At 44.6% G+C, this 21,407-nt stretch overlaps 1 protein-coding gene across 9 annotated transcripts in view; it reads right to left on the reverse strand.

Moving 5' to 3' along the window:
- Positions 1-21,407, reverse strand: part of Ank3 (ankyrin 3) — a 624,211-nt gene that overhangs the window by 477,787 nt on the left and 125,017 nt on the right. For 6 of the 9 annotated variants that reach the window (XM_087597744.1, XM_087597716.1, XM_087597700.1 and 3 more), the window contains exon 1: positions 5,519-6,144. The exons of 2 other annotated variants lie outside the window; for them this stretch is intronic. In XM_087597744.1, the coding sequence (XP_087453870.1) occupies positions 5,519-5,581 (63 nt within the window). In that variant the 5' untranslated portion in view covers positions 5,582-6,144. Of the gene's footprint in view, positions 1-5,518; positions 6,145-21,407 lie in introns of those variants that run through there. One more of the 9 variants, NM_031805.2, reaches the window with a different exon arrangement.

Genomic DNA, 21,407 nt, shown 5'->3' on the forward strand with positions numbered 1-21,407 from the left:
CAGAGGTGACTCGCCTGGCGAGGAGTCGAGAATAATACCCAAGCACAGGGATGGAAATGACAGTTCAATGCAACTAACTACTCAGTGGATGTTCTCAGGGCACGCTGGCCTCCTCTCCCCCTCAGTAAACAGCATAGAACCTTCCAGACACACAACCATAGGCCTGGAGCAGAAACCCCATAATGCTAGCGCTATTAAGAACATGGGAAGCTCACCGGACACAGACACGCTCTGCTTTCCCTGCAAACATGCATACGCCTTTGAGCACATGACTGAGCCTCATCAGAGAAGAGAGGAATATGACTTTCACAGATAACGTACTTAGCCTGCTTCAGTTGGGCAAATAAAGAGCGAGGGAAGGGATAATGGGAGCCACTAAAAACTAGCATAAATACAGCAAATTATATGGCATTCATAGAATGGAAAGGTAACTGAACTAAAAAAAAAAATGAAAAATACCTTTCTGAAGTTCCATAAAAAATATACCCACTCACTGGAATGCGCCTCATTAGCTCATAGAACTGTAAATATATACCTCCTTTTCCTCCATCTGACACAAAAATCACTGAATACAACACGCAAAGGACCATCCCTAAGTCACCACCGACTGTGGACAGCATGGACCAATTCTAATGAAATGTGGATGATCAAGAAACAGAGCCATGACCTAAAGGACAGATCTTGCCTTAGTTAAGGTGTCTATTGCTATGTTAAAACCCCATGACCCAAAAGCAAGTTGGGGAGAAAACGATTTGTGTGGCTTACACTTTAAGATCACTATTCATCATGGAAGGAAGTAAGGGGCAGGAACTCAGGAACTCAAACACAGCAGGAACCTGGAGGCAGGAACTGATGCAGAGGCCATGGATGGATGTTGCTTATTGGCTTGCTCCCCATGGTTTGCTCAACCTGCTTTCTTATAGAACCCAGGACCACCAGTCCAGGGATGACACCACCCACAATGGGGTGGGCCCTCCCCCTTTGATCACTAATTAAGAAAATGCCCTACAGCTGGATCTGGAGAGGGCATACTCTCGATTGAGGTTCACTTCTTTCAGATAACTCTGGTTTGTGTGCCAAGGTGACACATGATGAGACAGCACAGACCTGGTTGGTGTTTCTAACCAAAATAACGGCTCACATATTTTTAGACCACAGCCTAAATTTCATCCCAAGAATCCACATTAAAAACAAAAGCAAACAAAGCAAGGTACAGGCCGGTGGAAGAACTTGTCTCCACAAAACGAAAGTGTGGCCTGGCAAGATGGCTTAGCAGGTAAAGATACACTCTACCCTGAGTTTAATCCTAGAACCTACACAGCTGAAGGAGAGGACCAACTTGCAAACATTATATTCTGGCATCCAGGCACACACACAAACACACACACACACACACACTTGCAGTCATGTGTGTTCTTTCTGGCACTGTCATACCTGGCCACAATCCATCCCTGGTATCCTACCCCCAAACATATAAGCCAAGGCGTAGGTCCCTAAAGACACCAGGACTTTCCAAGCCTCTCCTTGTCTTGCACTGTCTCTGGAAGGTTCTTACCACATTCACTTAGGAAACATGTAATTTCCTAACACTGACCTAGACTAGTCCTTTTCCTTTTCCATCTATCCTTTTCTAACCTCCTCCTCCAAGCACAATTTGCTCCCTCACCTTTCTGGCACCAGACAACCAGTATTCACTCGTCTTGGGCGCCCATGATACCCGCCCTCATCTCCACCCCGCACCACGTCTGCTCAGTGAAGCACATGAATAGACGGAACGCCATCATTATTGTGTGTCCTGTGACACACACCTGAGGCTGGAATCCTGATCATACATCCATCTGGGTGCTGTCATGGACAGCATTTTGTCCTGTTTACCGCCCAAGTTGTAGAGATATAGCTCTTAAGAGATGGCTGTCATTAAACACGATCATGAGGTGATATCCGGAACCAGCAGGACTGCTGGTCTTATTATAGAGGAAGACAGAGAGCTAGCCAGGGACAGAGGCTAGGAAGCGGTCAAGTGAGCATCCTGAGAAGTCTGCAGGTTGGTAAGATCCAGAATTTGACTGGATGGCCCCTAGCCTCAGATTTCCAGCTGAGAGAACCGTGAGTAGGTAAAGTTCATCTAATCCAGTTACGTCACCCTGCACAGCAGACTATAGGAATGCCCAGGAAGCACGGTCATGAAATGTCACTGTGTGTATTCCCCTGTGGTGGTTTGGTTGAACGAAACCAGGCTGGTGCTAACAGTAAGGTGGAGAGAATGCTTGCCTGGCATTTCCTCTCCCAGGCATGCCTGAAATCCCACCGTGAAGATGACTTAGCTGCCGTCATTCAGGCACTGCAGAAAGACATGATCCTGTTGATTATCTTTTCTTTTGCTTTGCGAACCTCTCTGATTGCTGTGCTATCTGGTTGTTCTCCCTGCGAGACTCTGTGTCCCGTTACAAGCAAGAGTAGATGAGCGCTCAGGCCTCCTGAGTATTAGTCAACTCTTTTCCCGTTACTAGAATGAGGAGAGATAAAGATCTTTGGTAAACAGCACATATGTGTACATACACACACATTCTCTCTCTCTCTCTCTCTCTTTCTCTCTCTCTCTCTCTCTCTCTCTCTCTCTCTCTTCAAAGTCAGCAGAATAGAGGCGTTATTAGAGAATAGAATTGTCTTTCTGTCCCCGAGCAGAACGGAAATAATTGATTGGCTCCGATACACTGATCTTGCCTCCTCGCTGTTAAATACACCTCATGAGCCAGTGTAATTCCCAATGCCCTAAGCTTGCCAGATGAGCTGAACACAGTCCATAGCAGCACAAAATCTTCACAGCCATTTTGCCATGTACTTCTATACACAGATGGGTTTAATATAAAATTCGAGGCCAATGTAACTCCATCCTTGAGTAGGAAGTACTGAAAGGGTCTGGGGAGGTTGGGCAATGCCACAGAGGGTGGGTCGAATGGCCCATCAGCGATGGTGCATGTGGCCACACCCACCACTACTGCAGTGCAGGTCACTTGGGCCACTCAGAAGCCTCCCAAACTACTCAGGGATTTAAAAGCCGATCATCATCAACAAAATAATAAAAAGTCTATTTCCATGTCGTTCTCAACCACCCAGTTTAAAAATCAATGCATGTTCGGTTAAAAAAAATGTAAATGTTTGCTGATTTAAATAGCCATGTCGGCTCATTGTAAAGCCCCTGAGCTGCAAAATAGGAGACGAGGTTTCCTGATTGAAAAGCTGTTTGGTTTGTGGGTCTTCTAAGCTGCTAGAGATGATTTACTTATTTAGTGCCAACTGCATACCAAGCAGCTGTGACGGGACTCCTAAAGTGACCGTCGGAGAATCTGTATGCCTAGGAGAACAGGGCTCAAGACTTAACTTGAATGCAGTAGCAGAAGAGGGGGTGGACCATTCCCAAGAACCTGCTGCCTGCATACCAAGGAGAATCAAGGGATGGGACATTTGACCTTCAAGGATGCATGGGATAACACTGAACCACTCAGTACTAAGGCTCTCTTGGTGGCAAAGACAGGCACGAGGAGAAAATGGTTCCGCTTGGGGGTGGGGGAAATACTGACAAGAACTCCACTGTCCTTCACAGGAATGAAAAACAAACATTGGCACACAGGTGCAGTATTTTGAAGGACTGGAGTCTGGTGGTCTGGAATTTAGAGCCCGCTGAGCCTCAGCGCAGAATTTAGAAGGAAGCAGGAAGGCAACAGAGGCTTTGGTCAAGAACATCGAGGCAGCAGGCAGGACCCTGTGGCCTGAAGTGGGAAGGCCTCAAGGCGGTCTAAAGCAGTGTGTGCTGCTCCACACAGGATCACCTCATGGGAGACATGAGATCTCGCCAGAAAAAAAAAAATGTTCAAGGTATAGAAAGAAAGGGGGGGAAAAAAGAATCACATCCGCAGAGTCCACGTGATTTACAGCCACCCCCAAGCTGTTGCTCATTTTCACCTAGATTGTGCTGTCAGGTTTCATGTGTCCGTCTGGGCTCTCTGTGACACTCTTGTGTTCAGAATCGTGGCGGAGCCTGTCAGACACTTAAGGCTATAGCTCAGAAACATGAGCAGAGCTGACAGTTTTCCTTGAGAACAGCGCTGCTCGGCTAGGCATTAAGCAAATCATTTCTGCTGTGCAGCTGCGACCTGCTCCCTGGGGAAATCACACTCCCACCTTTCCGATGCCGTCAGGCCCCATGGAGCCAAGAAGGTCCAGGAAGGGAGGGTTGACTTAAAACCAGTCTGTACAGCTTCACTCTGTAGGGTACTGAACTGCTGCCCAAGAATGCTGGCATGACCCGGGACATGCCTCAGCTGAGTCTGCCAGCAGCAGCTCCTTTAAAGTATGTCTTACTCAGAGGAACCTTTTTCATAAATAGAAAGTAGGCTATGAACGTTTTTTTTTTTGAAATGCTCGATATATTCAAGCAGGAGCTGCAATCTTTCATGCTCTCAACTGTACCCAATCATTCCCTGGGCGTCCGCTGACTGAGCATACATCACACTGGGGGGGGCAAGGAATCATTTTAAAGAGACATCACCGGATATATCAGTCCTGGGAATTAAAGCATAAAAATCTAAGAATTCGAACTGAAGACGCAAAAGCCCAGCATCCATCCCCCCTTCAACAGCTATGACCTGCAGTCCTGTCTCGGAGACCTGTTTCTCTTTGTTCTAGATGTATCGAACCTTCCCTTTGATGGCACACCCTAAATCTGAGACCTTTTACGAACCATCGTGGGTCAAAAGCACAGCCCGGATCGGAGAATTACCTGTCTTTCCCGTTTCAAAATGAACGGAAAAGTTCAGGGCACATCTTAGGATGACACGCGCATTTGTGAAAGCCGGGAATGAATCTACAGGTTTGTTGCAATTCTCCACTGTTCTTTTGACAAAAAAAAAAAAAAAAAAAAAAAAAAAAAAAAACCTCACATCGCTTGGAGAGCGAAATTAATCTCAGGAACTGAATGGATCCTTGAGGCGTATGGCTGTCAGGCAGCAGGGCTGAATGCAGACCTAAGATTTGTCGGCCATCAAATGAATCAATGATTAAGATGGTGCTCACCTCCATGCTGGGATTGTTAAAGTCTAAGTACAGGTTTCCCTAAGTTTGCCTAAAATATACATTAAAGCTTACCATCTACATCATAAGAATATTCATTAGTAATTGTACCCTACCGATTCCAAGCATCAGGGAAACACACCCACTCACATAATTAGGACATCTGTTTACTTAATGTTCCTTCTCCTGCTATGAGAAAGAACAGGAGCTCAGCAAATCCGAATCACGATGTTTTAACTGTTTAAATATTGTAGCAATGGACCCCAGACGAGCGCTTGTCTCCAACCCAGAACACACCCCATTAACAGAGGAGAGAAAAACAAAAGCATTCTGCTTCGATCAGCTTCCTTCTGGTTGAAAGGCAATCTCTGGGAAAGAAGCAGCCTCCAGCTCACTTCCCCGGGGAGCCGGGAGAACAATGAGAGAACATGTTGATTCTACCTCTTACCTTTTTCCCTTTCCTCTTCCTATGAGCAGGCTTGGCGGTTTTCTCCTTTGCCTCTTCGCTCATCTTTCCTTGAGATCAGGGGAGTTGAGACGAGACAGGAGATCACCTTCCGTGGTGTTCCCACATCCAAACCCCCGACAAAGAGTCACAGCATTGAGACCAAAGTCCATTTAGGGAGCTCCCCAGGCAGAGCGGCTGCTTCAAGCCAGCCCTGGCTGCTGTCACGGACAACTCAGCTTGCCTCGGGGAGAAACTGGGTGTTCTCTCCAGCAAAGCCCTGGTTATTCCTCCAAAGAAAAATCAATATTTCAACCCTTTGTTTTCTTCCTTCCTTGCTTTCTTTTTCTTCTTCTTCTTTTTTTTTTTTTTTTTTTTTTTGTCAGCAAGTCATTACCCCAAGATAAGATCTTGACAAGATTTCAGGGCTTGCTTCTCCACTGTGATTCTAGCTTAGAAATGGTGAGAGAGAGAGAAAGAGGGAGGCATACGCGCGTGTGCGCTGCACACACACACACACACACACACACACACACACACACACACAGAGGAATAAGCTAGACTGCTGACGAGTCTCTGAAGCTTCCCAAGGGCTGGCTCACTGCAGTTTGCAAGCTGGGAAGCCAAGCTTGCTGAATGTAAATGCTCTGAGATCAAGCCTCCAGAGGACACATGTGTTGAAAGCATTGGGTATACCCAGGAGGCAGCAGTGGGGGTAGTAACAAGAGATCGGGTTACTGGTTCGTGAGAACACACGCATATACACACACACTCTCTCTCCTTCTCCCTTTCCCTCCCCCTCCCCACCTCTGTCTCTCTCTCCCTCTATCTCTCTCTCTGTCTCTGTCTCTGTTCTCCTCCACTCCCCCACCCCATGATACAAACAATACAGAGAACCTGTTACTACAGAAGACACGGCTGCTGAATTCTTACCCAGTGAGGTGTTTTTGTTTTATTTTGTTTCTAAATGTAATTAGCCAAAAAAAAAAAAAAGATTTGCAGACTGTTTAACCAAAGCTGTGGACTTACAATGAAGAATTGGTCACACGGAGCCCCGTTACCTAAGTTGCCATCACCACATTCAAACTTTGGTCTCCTTTCATGAATATATCAAACCAATCATAGAAAAGGAGCCCTCCAGAATATTCAAGAAATCCTAAAGGCTCGGCCCTGCTTCTTCCTGTACCCCCGGATAGTACACTCAGACCAATGCAGGTCTCTGGCCACATTACAGCCACCACAGCAGTCCCCAAGCATACCCAGGGACACACTCCCGCTCTGTGCCACCAAAGTTTTGAGAGGTTTCTGGGTGACTTCACTCCTTTGTGGAAAGTCCCCGAGACGGTCCATGCATCGGAACACAGCTGAGTTACTGTAGGGTGTGGTCACTTAAGCATCTTTGGGAAGTGTGCCCGATCCATTCTTGTTAGGAAAGAATAAGATTCTGAGTACCACCCAGACCGCCTCCAAGGTGGAAGAAGTCCCTTGAGCTGAAACACGGAGCGGGAGGCTAGCTCAACTGAGACAGGAGGCTAGCTCAGAGAAGTGAATTTTAATTAATATGATTACAGACCTGTAGGAGAGTAAATGAGACCCAAAAGGCTAGTTTTCAGTGAGGTACGTACAGCTACTTAATACTGGAAAAAATAATGCTAAAATACTGTGGCAAAAAGTTCACATTTGTGCCGAAATCGTCATTTCTCATCTATTATTTCAAGCAGGGTTGTATCTATGTTCAACAAATCTTGACTCCCCAAGCACCACTCCCCTAAAAAGGAGTGGGCATGAGGGAAGCTGTTTTTCATGGACACCAGGGTTACAAGTGCCTGCTGCTGCGACCCATGGAGACCCAACGCACTGTGGCTTAGCTAATGGCTGTTCTGCGGCTGCGCACTACAAACAGCAAACCACCACTCAAAAGCTGGCAGAGAGCACTGATGGCTGTTGCCCCACCCCTCCGTGTCCTGGGGGAGGGGGTTTCCTTCAGCTTTGAGCAGCTGCTAACCTGTCACTCCCGTTTCTGCTGCTGTTCTGGAATGTTCCTCTGTCACAGTAATAAAAGGTAGAAAAGACATTAACACAGTAGGATGGATCCTTCGAGTTCTTCATTAATTCAATGCTTGCTCACCTTCAGGACACGGTAGTCTGGGGATTGGTAGTACGGTCCCTGTGTTGATCTGTCCCTGACTGCAGTGAGACGAGTTTATCTGCATTCTGATGTGGGGGAGAAACTATGAAATCAGTGCTTTGTATGAATTCTCTATAAACTGAACTATGAACTGAACTTGACTCCACGCAGGTGGAGTCAAGTCTGAATATCGCATTTAAATCTTCGACTCTTCACTCGGCAAGCCACAGAGATAGCCCACCTGCCTGTCTTTTTCCCAGAGTAGTCCCGCCGTTTAAAATAATTTTTTAGAAACGTATTTTATGTGTACAGATGTTTACTTGAATATGTACCACAAGCATGCAGTGCATAAGGCAGCCAGGAGAGGGCGCCAGATTCCCCCCCTTGAACTAGAGTTCTAGGTTGGGACCCACCATGTGGGTGCTGGAAATTAAACCCAGGTCCTCTGGAAGAATAGTCGGTGTTCTTAACTGCTGAGTCATCTCTTCAATATCTTCCCTTCCAAGAAAAGCCTTTGTTTATAACTACATCCTGAGTATAGGATTAGAGAAAGAATGGAGAGGGTTTCCAGGGCAACCACCTGCTCCCAACTCTATCAATGCTGTGAGATCTTTGAGCAGAAGCATTTCCCCAAGTGGGACAGCAATGTAATATCCAGGGTGGGGATTTCTTTTTCTCTTTAGGCTTGCACTGATGTCCCATTTTTCTGTTAGTTGCTGCCCTTTGAAGGGTTCCATTAAAGGGACTTTTAAAAACGTTTATCCCAGCATTGAAGAGATGCCCACACTAAGCCATGTTATCCGGGAACGTTGGCCAAAGGGAAGCTGATAGCGATATTCTCTTGCTTTACCTTTACTGTGCAGAAAAGCAGGCGCTTTAAGGACCAACTAAAAGAATTCACCTTGGTGAAGGTATTCTTTCCCAGTAAACACGTGAAAACTCAAAAACAAGCAAACAAACAAACACCCACCCGGAGTCTAGATTTTATTCTGCTTACTAGAGGACAAATGCCATGTTTTCTCTTTTATAAAAAGAAGGAAGGGAGAGAAGGGGAAGAGACAGTGATGGAATTTATACAAAATGAAAGCAGATTGGAGTGGTATTTGGAGGACGGATGGGGACTAGTAAGAGAAGGCAGGAGGGTGTGTGCGTGACTTAGAACAATATGTATGCCGATAACCACAATGACAGGGTATACTAACTTATAAAATTGGGGCTGGAGAGGTGGCTCAGTGGTTAGAGCACCGACTGCTCTTCCAGACGTCCTGAGTTCAATCCCAGCAACCACATGGCAGCTCACAACCATCTGTAATGGGATCCGATGCCCTCTTCTGGTGTGTCTGAAGACAGCGACAGTGTACTCACATACATTAAATAAATAAAATTTTTAAAAAAATTAACTTTGAAATATTTTAATTAGTCTGTTTATATACAAGTGCGTAAATAAATGACTAACTATTAATTACTATGATGTGAAAAATAAAAGAAACACTAAAATGTCTGGTCAAGAGCACAGCACGAGAATATGTTGGTGAGAAGTTGTCAATCATGACATTTTTTAAAATAGAAAAATGTATTCAAGTTTATGCAAAATTTAGGACATTGATGGGGTAGACTTTTTTAGTTCAGTCCAGACCTTACTCTACTTGTTTATAGACACAATGCTTCTATTGCAAGTTTCTGTTCCCTCCGCTGAGTGAAAGAAAATAAAATGACAAGCTCCCGAAACGAACAAACAAAACAAAACAAAAACCCTGGAACCTCTTACTTAGTATGACATGATAAAATTATATGAGAGCCACTTTTCCTAAGGAAACCCCACAAACCTGACTGCATGAGCCTGAAGACTGCATATATATGCACATATATATACATATATATATATATATCCAGCTCTGACAGAACACCCAATTCCAAGATGTGAACGGAAATTCGTCTAATTATTTAAGCAATAAAATGTCACCACCTTACGCCCTACTGCTTACCCACTGTAAGTGTTGGTGACTTATTGTGTAATCCAGGCCCTTTCTCTGGAACTCAGTGAGAGCCATGCATTTTGAAAGGAAAAAAGAATCAGCGGGGTGTGATGGCGCACACCTTTAATCCCAGCATTTAGGAGGCAGAGGCAGGTGGATGTCTGAGTTCAAAGCCAGCCTGGTCTACAGAGTGAATTCCAGGAGAACCACAACTACAGGGTGAGAACCTGTATCTAAAACAACAACGACGACGACGACATCGCCAAAAGTCTGTACAGCTCTTGAGTGAGAGCCTTGGCTGTTGAACAATCCGCCATGACCTTTTTCCTTACAACGTAAAATACCCATATTTGCTCCGTAAGACCAAATTCCAATTAAAGGATGAAAAACTAAGACCCGGGCGTGACGAATACGTGTGTTAGGTCTTGCCCTCCTGAAGCACACAGCCGTATCAATGAGGGCTTTTACATACCCAAAGGCCCATATGAATGCGTCTGAAATCATAAGTGTCCTGAGTGGAAGGGTAATTTGATTGATCTAAAAACAGTCTACAGGTGATTACATATTCTAAAAATGTTAAGTGTTAACTACTTTCCCATAGCAAGCTCCCTTTATTTTTTTTAAACTCCCAAATTAGAAAATTCCCCAGCCCTTAGAGAAGTTAAATATAACCTAGGAAGATAGTTTAAGCTATGTGCATTTAATTATCCAAATGAAAAGAGAGACTCCAGGAGTTCACAGAGGGGGAAAGGCCACCCCATGGGCAGGCTGCTTACTTCTCCAGCACTGATTAAAGACCTGGCCATCAGGTATGCGATACCAATCTGAGACAGTTCTATTTTTAAAATAAGTAACTCTCATAAGAGGACACGGAGCCGGTCAACTCTCCCGGAACAGCTCTATTTTTAAAATGAAAGTCGCTTACCACGGGGAAAGCACAGGCAGATTATCAGCAAACGAAGTTTTTTTCAAGTTATCGTCTACAGAAAAGTCTACGGAAAACTCGAACTCGGTGGTTTCCTGGCCAAGCAAGGCTCAAGTATCAAGAAACAAAACAAAACAAAACTCAAAATAACTACTTACTGCAATTAGGGACATAAATCCGAACGGCTCAACTCATTTTATTTTTTCCACCCGGCATTGGGAATTTCTGCCGCGGGCTGGTTAATTGACGCACTTGCTAAATCTTGGAAATAGCACGCTTAGATATTCTTCATTATTCTCCAACCTCAAAATTACCTGGGAACTTAAAGATAAAGTGGGCTGTTTTCCTGGAAGGCCTGGAATCTGACCTCCGACCTCTGACCTTTGGGGATCATCCTTGTAGAGCCAGGGCTAGGAGCAGTCCTATGCTCTCGCTTTACTCCACACTGGACTCTCCCAGAGCTTAAAGAGAAACTGCGGTGGGATCTGAGATGGTTGCTGCTGGTTAAACAAGCTAAGGTCTTTACGCATTTCCTTGCTTCCTCCCCGCCTCCCCCCCCCCCCCCCAGCTGGGGACCGAACCCAGGGCCTTGTGTTTGCTAGGCAAGCGCTCTACCACTGAGCTTAATCCCCAACCCCTCTGAGCTAAATCCCCAACCCCTCTGAGCTAAATCCCCAACCCCTCCCTGCCTTCTTTATTGTATTTTTGAGACAAGAGACAAGTTTTCACGTAGTCCAGGGGAGCCTTGAACTTGCTTTGTAGCCAAGGATGGTCAAACTCCTGATCCTCCTGCCTCGCCTCCTGATTGTTGGGTCTGTAGGCTTGGGCCACCATGAGCAACTTACGCAGGGCTAGGAAGAAACTTGGGACTTAGTGTGTCCTAGATCTCGGCTCTGTGGCAACTAGGCTACATAAACCCTTACACCCCAAACGTTTAGAAAAAGGTGTTTAATGGTGGTTCTTTAGGTACAGCTGATGAAACCTTGTCCGTGGGGTATTGGCGTTGACTGTGCCCCACAATGTGTGAAACCACAGGTGCTTGCTATATAGTCAGTGAACTGTGTTTCATCTTCAACTTAGGCTAATGTGATTTGGGGTTCTCTTGGGCGCAACGCACTGTTTATCCCACCAGGTAAGAATAAGACCACTACCACAATTTTTTTGAGCCAAATTTGAAGCAAACTTTTAGTAAATCCTGAGCGAGTTCCTGAATACTGAACAGATCCACACCCAGAATTCCCAGAGTATGTCGCCAAGTTAGACAGTAACTTACAAAGGCAAAACCCAGGTTGGCTACATATTTCCCACCTTTGTCCAATCAGGAACGAGCATACATCCTATTGCATCTTTGTCCAATCAAGAACGAGCATACATCCTGCTGCACTTCCTGCGCATTTGGAGGAGCCATGTTTGTTTACAGAGTGAAAACATCGGGCTTGTTATCTTACATGAAGAGGCCCCAGCATTCTAGAATGTTATCTGTCCTTGGGTAGGTGGGACTTACAGGTTAGAGGCGTTTTTGACTCCTCGATCTCTTAAGCACAGTAATTTAAACTGAAAACATAATGCTAACCATCAGACCACCACTGTGTTTCCTCCCTCTATCTGCCCAACACTTCAAAAAAGAAGCTAGGACCCTCGGTAGGCAGGCAAACCGTGGAAACAGATACAAAAAAATACAAAAAGCATCCGAGTGTCACGCGTATGTCAAAGTCACATCCTATCTTTTTTTTTTTTTTTTTTTTTTTTACTTTCATAGTACAAACAGCTAAGGAAATACACTCTCCTTTGAAGTCCTTGACTCTTCTCGTTGTAAAATGCCTCATTGACGTTTGCACATCTTCTTGGTGAGCCTGAAGATTCGGGCAGGTAGAGACACGAAACAGGATGAGTCCAGCTCTCTGGCTAATACACGCATGCTTCACCACGCATCCAACGAGCATCTACACTATAGCTTCTAAATCCCAGCTTAGTTGCAAACACTACTCTCTCTGGAATATTGCGTGATGTCCCTGCCCCATTTCTAAGTGTGTTGGAAGCTTCGGGCAGGTGCATAGCAGGACTTTCTTGTTTTCCTGGGTGTCTCTTCTTTCCCGATTATTCAACCTTATGCCCATTAAAGTATAATGATATAATCCATGTGGATTAGTAAAACAGGGAAAGACAAGGTGTTCAAAGAAGCTAGCTAGCAAGTGGGCGGACTCTTTTTCGATACTTCCTTCCCTGAAACTCTACCCGTATGGTTTTCTGGGCGGGGTAATTTTCTTTCACTGGACTAACAATTCTCTTTAGAGACCAGTGACTATTGGCAGGACTGTTCAGCCATGAGGGACAGATGGATCATTCCTTTGATCTTTCCCCAAATCCCTGTGCTTTCCTTAGCAAGGATCCTAAACGATTTTAGAAAGAGCTGCCGAGACAGTGTCTTGGTTGTCCAAGAATCCTAACAATACCAACATGAAAACGAACCAGAGCCGTGGCTGCTTCTACTTGGCCCACAGCCAAGTGCCATGAGTGTGGCGGCTCCATTTTCTTTTAATGGTATGGGACACATTCATGGAAATTAGATAGTTACAGTTCTACCCCATCCCAAGGAGCACTTCTCAACTGCCCACATTCCAGCTCTCCTATTATTTCTGAGGCCCCTATCCTACCAGCTACTGAAAATAAAAAAAGAGATTGGAGAAAAGAAAAAAAAAAAAAAAAAAAACCAACTTCAGGGCTGGAGAGATGGCTCAGTGGTTAGGAGCACTGACTGCTCTTCCAGGGGCCCTGAGTTCAATTCCCAGCAACCACATGGTGGCTCACGACCATGTGATCCGATGCCCTCCTCTGGTGTGTCTGAAGACAGCAATAGTGGACTCACATACATAAAATAAATAAATCTTTATTTAAAAAAAAACAACAACAAACCATATTCCACAGAATCTTACATCTCTACATTAAAGTTGGTCCAAATACAATTAAGAATTCCACGTCATAATGTGAATACCGCGTACCTATGATTTGTTACTGCTTATTTAATACCTTATTTCATCTCACTCATTTGACTGGAAACAGTTGGGTCAGGAACTGGGATAAATTCAGAAGATGATATAAGGATCAAAACAAGCGTATGTTGAATTGCCTGGGAGCCTGCCAGCCACGCCGGACAGAAACAAGTAAGCCAGTGAATTATCACGTGAATTACAGATCTTTGCTCCCTTTCTCTTCTCCAAACCCAATCCCCCAGGATGTCTACGATCAATAAAACAAGTGACCGTTCACACCAGTGAGGAAACGGAGTAAAGGAGACACTCATCCTTGGCTGCTGGGACTACACACTTGAACAGTCATTATGTGAAGAAGTGTGGCAGTTCCTCGGGAACACGGGGACTGATCTACCTCAAAATCCAGCTCTGCCACTCTTGGGCATCCACCCAAAGGATGTCCCACCCTACCAGAGTCGGATACTTGTTTGTCCATCTTCATGGTGGCTCCTCTTCATAGCGAGAAATCGTGGCGAATTTACACACTGAAGTATTACTCAGCCATCAAAAAGAAAAATGAGATCATAGGTTTGCAGGTTAATGGATGAGGCTAGAAAAATAATCTTGAGTGAGGTAATCCATACCACAAAAGAAAAATATGGTATGTATTAGTTTATGTGTAGATGTTGGCTGTTGAGTCAATGGTGAGCAAGCTACAATCTACAGAATCACAGAGGTTAGGCATAGGGCAAGGGACTAGGGGGAGAATTAGAACAGATATTTATGGGTGAACAGTGGGGAGTGGAATAGGAGGATCAAGTGAGGATGGGGAGGGGAGAGGGCTGAGAGAGTGAATACAGGGTAGATAGATGTAATCAGTGGCTCTTTGAGGGGTAGTGTGGAAACTGAATACAGTTGGAACCCCCCTCCCCGTGTGTGTGTGTGTGTGTGTGTGTGTGTGTGTGTGTGTGTGTGTGTGATCTAAATGAAATCACCAAATAATAGGAGGAACATAGCCCCAGCTGGACATCTCTTGTCACCAAATGAAGCATCCAGTACCAGGATGGGCTAACATTGAATTGGGCTATTGTTTAAAGGGGTCCCGTAGGAGCCCCCCAAAAAACCCAAGCCAGTGCTAAGACTGTAGTTTGTTCTCCACAAACTGACACCAAGGCCCTGTTGCAGAAGGTCACACCTACATAACTCATTGAAGTGCAGAATTAAGAGCTGGTGCCTACATAAAGCCTTCATCCCCTCATGCTAGCATCTTTGGTCCAGGAAGGTTCTCTGCTGGCAACCAAAAAGGCAAACACCAACCCAGCTACAAACCCTTCGGATCTACAATGGTGGCCTGCCTACAAGGTGAACTAACGCAGTAGAAATATGCAGGATCTACGATGGTGGCCTGCCTACAAGGTGTACTAGTACAGTAGTAATATTGGTCCGAACCAACCAAGATCCGATTTGACTTAAGGCCCACTCCACCAGAAGGAACCCATACCTGACGCTACTTCAGTGACCAAGAACCTTAAACTAGACAGGCCAAGGGCCGTACAAAAATCAAATACTGCTGTCCCACTAAAAGAGCTAGGCAACGAGGTTACTCCTAAAACCATTCTGCTTTACTCATAGGTGAGTGCTTCCCTCCACCATCATTAAAGATGCTTCCTTGGACAACAGATCGGCACAAAGACAGAGACCCACAGACAGATATGAGATATTATGCAGAAAGTGAGATACTTTGTAACACTTAACCCTAAACAGGAAGCCTCCATGGAAGCCCTCCTCTCAGGGTTCAGGGAACACGGCAGAAGAGGAGGCAGAAAGAGTCAAAGAGCTAGAGGGGATGAAAGGCACCAAGGAAGCAAGGGCCTTTAAATCAACAGGATTGCCACACATGAATTCACCGAGACTGAGGCAGCATGCGCGGGGCCTCATGGGGCTCTACCAGATGGGGTTCTAGAGCTGAAAGGAGAAGTGGACGCATGCCCCCAGCCCTAACCCAGAAGCTATCTTCTGTCCATTGACTATTGGCAGGGGAAGTTTTACTTTTCCTCAAGGGAGGCTCACCAGGGGAATAAAGCATTCTTTTTTTTTTTTCCGGAGCTGGGGACCGAACCCAGGGCCTTGCGCTTCCTAGGTAAGCGCTCTACCACTGAGCTAAATCCCCAGCCCAGAATAAAGCATTCTTAAGGGTAGGCCCCACGCCCAGCAGTAAATGGTCAAAAGGAAAGGAATTCAATGAGCCTTTGGAGGTTTCTTGTCTGAGATTTGTTGTCAGGACTCTGCCTCTGTCTCTGTGTCTGTCTTTCTGTCTCTTTCTGTCTGTCTGTCTCTGTCTCTGTCTGTCTGTCTTTCTCTGTATCTCTATCTTTTCTCTCTCTGTCTCTGTCTCTGTCTGTCTCTGTCTCTGTCTGTCTTTCTCTGTATCTCTATCTCTTCCCTGTGTCTCTCTGTCTCTGTGTCTGTCTGTGTGTCTGTCTGTCTGTCTGTCTCACTCCCTGCTTTACCTTACGGGTCCGCTGTGCATACATTTTGGCTTTCAGTTGTGTATTTTCATGGGCTTCCTGAGTGTGCAAACAAGCGAATGCCTGAGTCTATATCTGTTTCTTGTGCCTTTCCTTGAGGACTTTTCCTTCTGTTTGTTTTGTCCTATCCTGATATATTAGTTTTTATTTTATCTTATCATATTGTATTCCCTTAGAAGCCTGTTCACTGTCTCCTAAGAGACAGAAAGGGATGGATTTGGACGGAAAGGGAGGCGGGGAGGAACTACGAGGAGTAGGGGGAGGGGAAATATCCCGGAATATTATATGAGCAAAAAAAAGAAAAAAAGAAAAAAAAGAAAAAACTTATTTAAAAGAAAAAGAGAAAATAAGCCTACATTGAAAGTAAACAAACTTTCAAGATATTGATATAACTTTATAATGAACATCTCCAACCACTGCGAGAATTATTAATTACACACAGTAACTCCATTGAATAGGTCTTTGCCTGGCTTGGGTCCCAGCATCATCTTGAATTGCAGTGTTCGATGTGGCAACACTGTCATGTTAGGACAGGTTTGGTGACAGGCGGGTCAGTTGCCTAGCACAGCTCTCATGACCTCATTCCAGACTGTCGGCTCTAACCATCAAGGCTCCTCCCACATGCGTGCAGTACCTGCACAGGCCAGTAGAGGGCAGAGGCTCTCCTGGAGCTGACAATTTTGAGCCCCTGGAATGTGGGCTCTGGGTCCCGAAACCCAGGGTCTCTATAAACACAAATATTCTTAATGGCTGAAACGTCTTGACAGTCCTTAATACTTAATTTTTATAGGAAAACATGCCTCTAATTTTAAATGGTTTATAAATTTAATACATGGAGAGATGATTTAAAAAAACGGAAGTGATGAGGCTCTGGGTTTTGTCCTCTATCATCCAAGTTGTTGAGTACTGCAGAGCAATAAAGAGTTATGTCTGCTGTCATCTAAAGTAGTCTCGATCTCTATTAGTTGCTGCCAAAATATTATTCTGTTGTTTTAATTTGTATTTCTTTGATAGGAGAGTTAAAGCCTCCTCAAGTGTATTAATCACCTTCATTTCCTTTTATATGTGTATGCATGTGTGCGCATGAGTGCATATGCATGTGTGTGCGTGTGTGTACAGGTGTGTGGGTGCGCACATGCATGTGAGGGTAATAGATCTGGATGTCCTAGAGCTTACTTTGTAGGCCAGGCTGGAATTGAACCCACAGAGATCCACCTGCCTCTGCCTCCTGAGTGCTCAGATTAAAGACGTGGGCCTCCATGCACAGCTAATCGCTTTCATTTCCTATGTAACCTTTACCTTCATGACCACAGTGAATCAGGATAATTAGGAGAGATGAATGTATGGTTGAGCCTCTACAACAGAAGGCGAGAGAACACAGACTGCCCTAAATCAAAGTGAAAACTAGATAATCATCCCATCCCTCTGCATTTGGGTAAACCAAACCCAGCATGGCTGCTATAAACGGTATGCAAACATTGTGGCCTCTGACTTGTGTTTTGAAAGTAGTAAGACTTGTTTCTGAGTAGATAGAAGCCAGGATAAGCGCTATTTTGTTCCAGGACATTGCCTGAAACTTGATCCTCTGGCCTTGCAAACCATAAAATCTTACAAATTTACAAGAAAGCTCTCTGGTGCTGCAGAGATGGCTCAGCAGTTTAAAATAAATAAATAAATTGGGTACCACTCATTCCAGAGTTCTGAGTTCCCGTGTTAAATGAGTCACAACTGCCTGTAACTTCAGTTCTGGGGGATCCAATGGCCTCTTCTGCCCTCTGCAAGCAACACACACACACACACACACACACACACACAGACAGACAGAGACAGACACAAAGACACAGAGACAGAGAGAGACAGAGACACAGAGACAGAGACAGACACAAACACAGAGAGAGAGAGACAGAGACAGAGAGACAGACACAAACACAGACACACACAGAGAGAGAGACAGAGACAGAGAGACAGACACAAACACAGACACACAGAGACAGACAGAGACAGACAGACACACACGTACAGAGAGAGAGACAGAGAGAGAGAGAGACAGAGAAAGAGAGAGAGAGAGAGAGAGAGTTTGAAAACCTTTTTTACTAAAAACGAATCCAACATTTCGACTCATAATGGTTTACAAACTAAAGGTATGCCCATCCAAAAACTGAAAATGTCCCCAAATGGAAGGAAAGAACATCTTCACAGGAAGTCAGGTCCGACGAGTCTATACAGGTATTTTTCTGGTTTGGAAGGTAGAAAAAGAAATTCTCAAAAACAAAAAAACAACAAAAAAGTGACTTCCACCTGCTCTTCTGTGGGGGAGACAGCATTTAGGGGGAGCTGGCCTCTATGCCTGGGCAACTTTGTATCGTCTTTAAAAACTCAGTCCTGCCCCACCAGCAGATTCTGGTTCAGGACATATTCTGAAGCCTGAGAATCTTTTCCCCTTAATAGTAGGAAGCAGAACAAAGAGACAATCCTTCTTAGGAGTCCTGAGGTAAGACAATGTTAAAGAAGAACCAAGGGTTTGCACATCTAAGCAGTTCCGTTCAAGGTGTGTGGTTCTAGCTGACCTGAGCTTCGGTCAAGCTGTCTAACAAGTTGATAAAACTCTTTCAGGGTGACAAGTTCCCTCTTTGATGGGAGCACTTTTCTTGAGGTTCCTGGGGAAATTCCCATCTCTTTAGGGTCCATAGTCTGATGGTAAGATTTAGAGACACAAAGTATCTCTTAGACCAATGGTTCTCAACCCCTTGGGGGTCAAAAGCCCCTTTCACGGGAGTTGCTTAACACCATCAGAAAACACAGATATTGGGGTTGGGGATTTGGCTCAGTGGTAGAGCGCTTGCCTAGCAAGCGCAAGGCCCTGGGTTCGGTCCCCAGCTCCGAAAAAAAGAAAAGAAAAAGAAAAAGAAAACACAGATATTTACATTATGATTCATAACAGTAGCAAAATCACAGTTGTGAAGTAGTAACAAAATAATTTTATGGTTGGGAGTCACCAGAACGCAAGGAGCTGTATTAAATGGTTGCAGTCTTAGGAAGGTTGAGGACCACTAGCTTAGACTGTCTTCATATATATCAGGCCTATTAAAACATCCCAGTTCCTGTTCTATCACCTCAGTTTTGATGTGCAATGTATATACTTGGAACAAATACAATAAACAGAAGACAAGTAGGGGCCAAGGTCAGAACAATTAGGTCAGTTAGGGCCAGGTAGCCATGTATAAGAACGTTCTTGATCACCTCTTGGTTATCTTGGTTTCTTTTGGAAGGATTGGCAGAAGCACCTCCATCTTGCTGGTTTGAGGCAGGAGTCTAGCTTTTGAACATCCTGTTTCAGCATCCCAAATGCTGGTGTTACAGGCAGACACCACCGTGCCCAGAGGAAAGCCTGAGAAACCAGCCCAGGGTGTGCAGCCTATACGATCCGGGCCCAATGCTGCATCCCTAGCATCAGGCTTGCATGTGTACTGCAAACCAGGTACAGTGCTTATTTCTCTGTAAGCACCATAGGATGGGGAGCCCGACCATGAGAATCCACAATGAGAACGTATTGAACACGACCATCAGAGAAAAAAGTCGAAAACTCAAAATGAAGGTTAAAAAAAAATTAAAATGGGAAATTGAAAAAAAAATGAAAACATTAAGAAAAATCCCGGGCTGGAGAGATGGCTCAGAGGTTAAGAGCATGGACTGCTCTTCCAGAGGTCCTGAGTTCAATTCCCACAACCACATGGTGGCTCACAACCATCTGTAATGGGATCTGATGCCCTCTTCTGGTGTATCTGGAGACAGCTACAGTGTACTTGTATATGATAAAGCAATAAATCTTAAAAAAAAAAAAAAAGAAAAGAAAAGAAAAATCCCACAAAATTGCTTCCAAGCTGTGTATATAAGGTGAATGGAAAACATGAACCTGTATTTTAGATACAGGTTCCAGAACATATGTATATGTATACATATACACATATGTATATGTACGTGTATATATGTATATATGTATATGTGTGTATATATGTATATGTGTGTATATGTGTATATATGTGTATATATGTATGTGTGTGTCTATGTGTATATATGTATATGTGTATATATGTGTATATATGTATATGTGTATATATGTGAATATATGTATATATATGTATATATATGCAAATATTCCAAAACTAAGCCATTTCTGACCCCAAGCATTTCAGATAAAGACTATTCAGCCTAGAGGCTGAGAAGCACTCAGTAGTTTAGAGCACTGGCTGCTCTCCCTCAGGACCCCGGTTCAGTTCCCAGCACCCCACGGCAGCTCACAACAAGTTGTACGTGCATTTCCAGAGGAGCTGACACCTTTGTTTGACCCCTGCAGGCGGCAGCCAATGAGAATAACTCAGCGTATGTATCCCACCTGAATGGAGAAGCCGGAGTTACATAAGTCCCGTGTCAAGTATCTCACTGAAACGTGAGGGACTGTCCGTCCCTTTTGCTGTCGTGGGGGTGGACACTAACAGCCATCTCAGCGGGGGCTTCCTGCATATCGAAACATAAAGGTAGTTAGTTGCTCAAGCTTTCTCACTGCATTTCTAAGCCCTGGACGATCTCACCTCAGGAATGACCTGTTTCCTCCCTCACTGCCCTTCCATTAAAGCTCAAGGTCGTCGGGTGAGGAGCTGACTGGAAGAGAGGACACACGCTACACCAACTCCCTTGATTTATTTTTTCCAGCTAAATAGAAAATGGCTCATTATTGAGATAGGGTCAAAACAATGTTCTTGAAACTCGGCAAAAGGCTCGTAGCATTCTGTTTAAGATTAGGATCATGAAAAATATCCAAGAAAAAAAGAAAAAAGAAAAAGACACATAAGAGAGTCAGAAAGGTCTTCCAATTCACAATTCCCCTGACATTATACCTTTATTATTATTATTGTTGTTGTTATTATTGTTGTTATTATTATTATTATTATTATTATTATTATTATTTTGCCTGCATGTGCCTATGTGCACCACATGTGTGCCTGGTGCCCAAAGAGGTGGAAAGCCTCCATGTGAGTGCTGGGACCCGAACCCAGGTCCTGCTTTTAAAAAAAGAATTGTTTACTGTATGTATATATATATGAATACATTGTAGCTGTCTTCAGACACACCAGAAAAGGGCATCAGATCCCAATACAGATGGTTGTAATGGGTCAACCACCATGTGGTTTCTGAGTATTGAACTCAGGACCTCTGGAAGAGCAGTCTGTTGATGCTCTTAACCGCTGAGCCATCTCTCCAGCCCCCAAAAGTGCTTTTTTTTTTTTTTTTGGTTCTTTTTTTTCGGAGCTGGGGACCGAACCCAGGGCCTTGCGCTTCCTAGGCAAGCGCTCTACCACTGAGCTAAA

The sequence above is a fragment of the Rattus norvegicus genome, chromosome 20 (assembly GCF_021556685.1).
Source record: "Rattus norvegicus strain SHRSP/BbbUtx chromosome 20, alternate assembly SHRSP_T2T, whole genome shotgun sequence".
Taxonomy (NCBI): domain Eukaryota; kingdom Metazoa; phylum Chordata; class Mammalia; order Rodentia; family Muridae; genus Rattus; species Rattus norvegicus.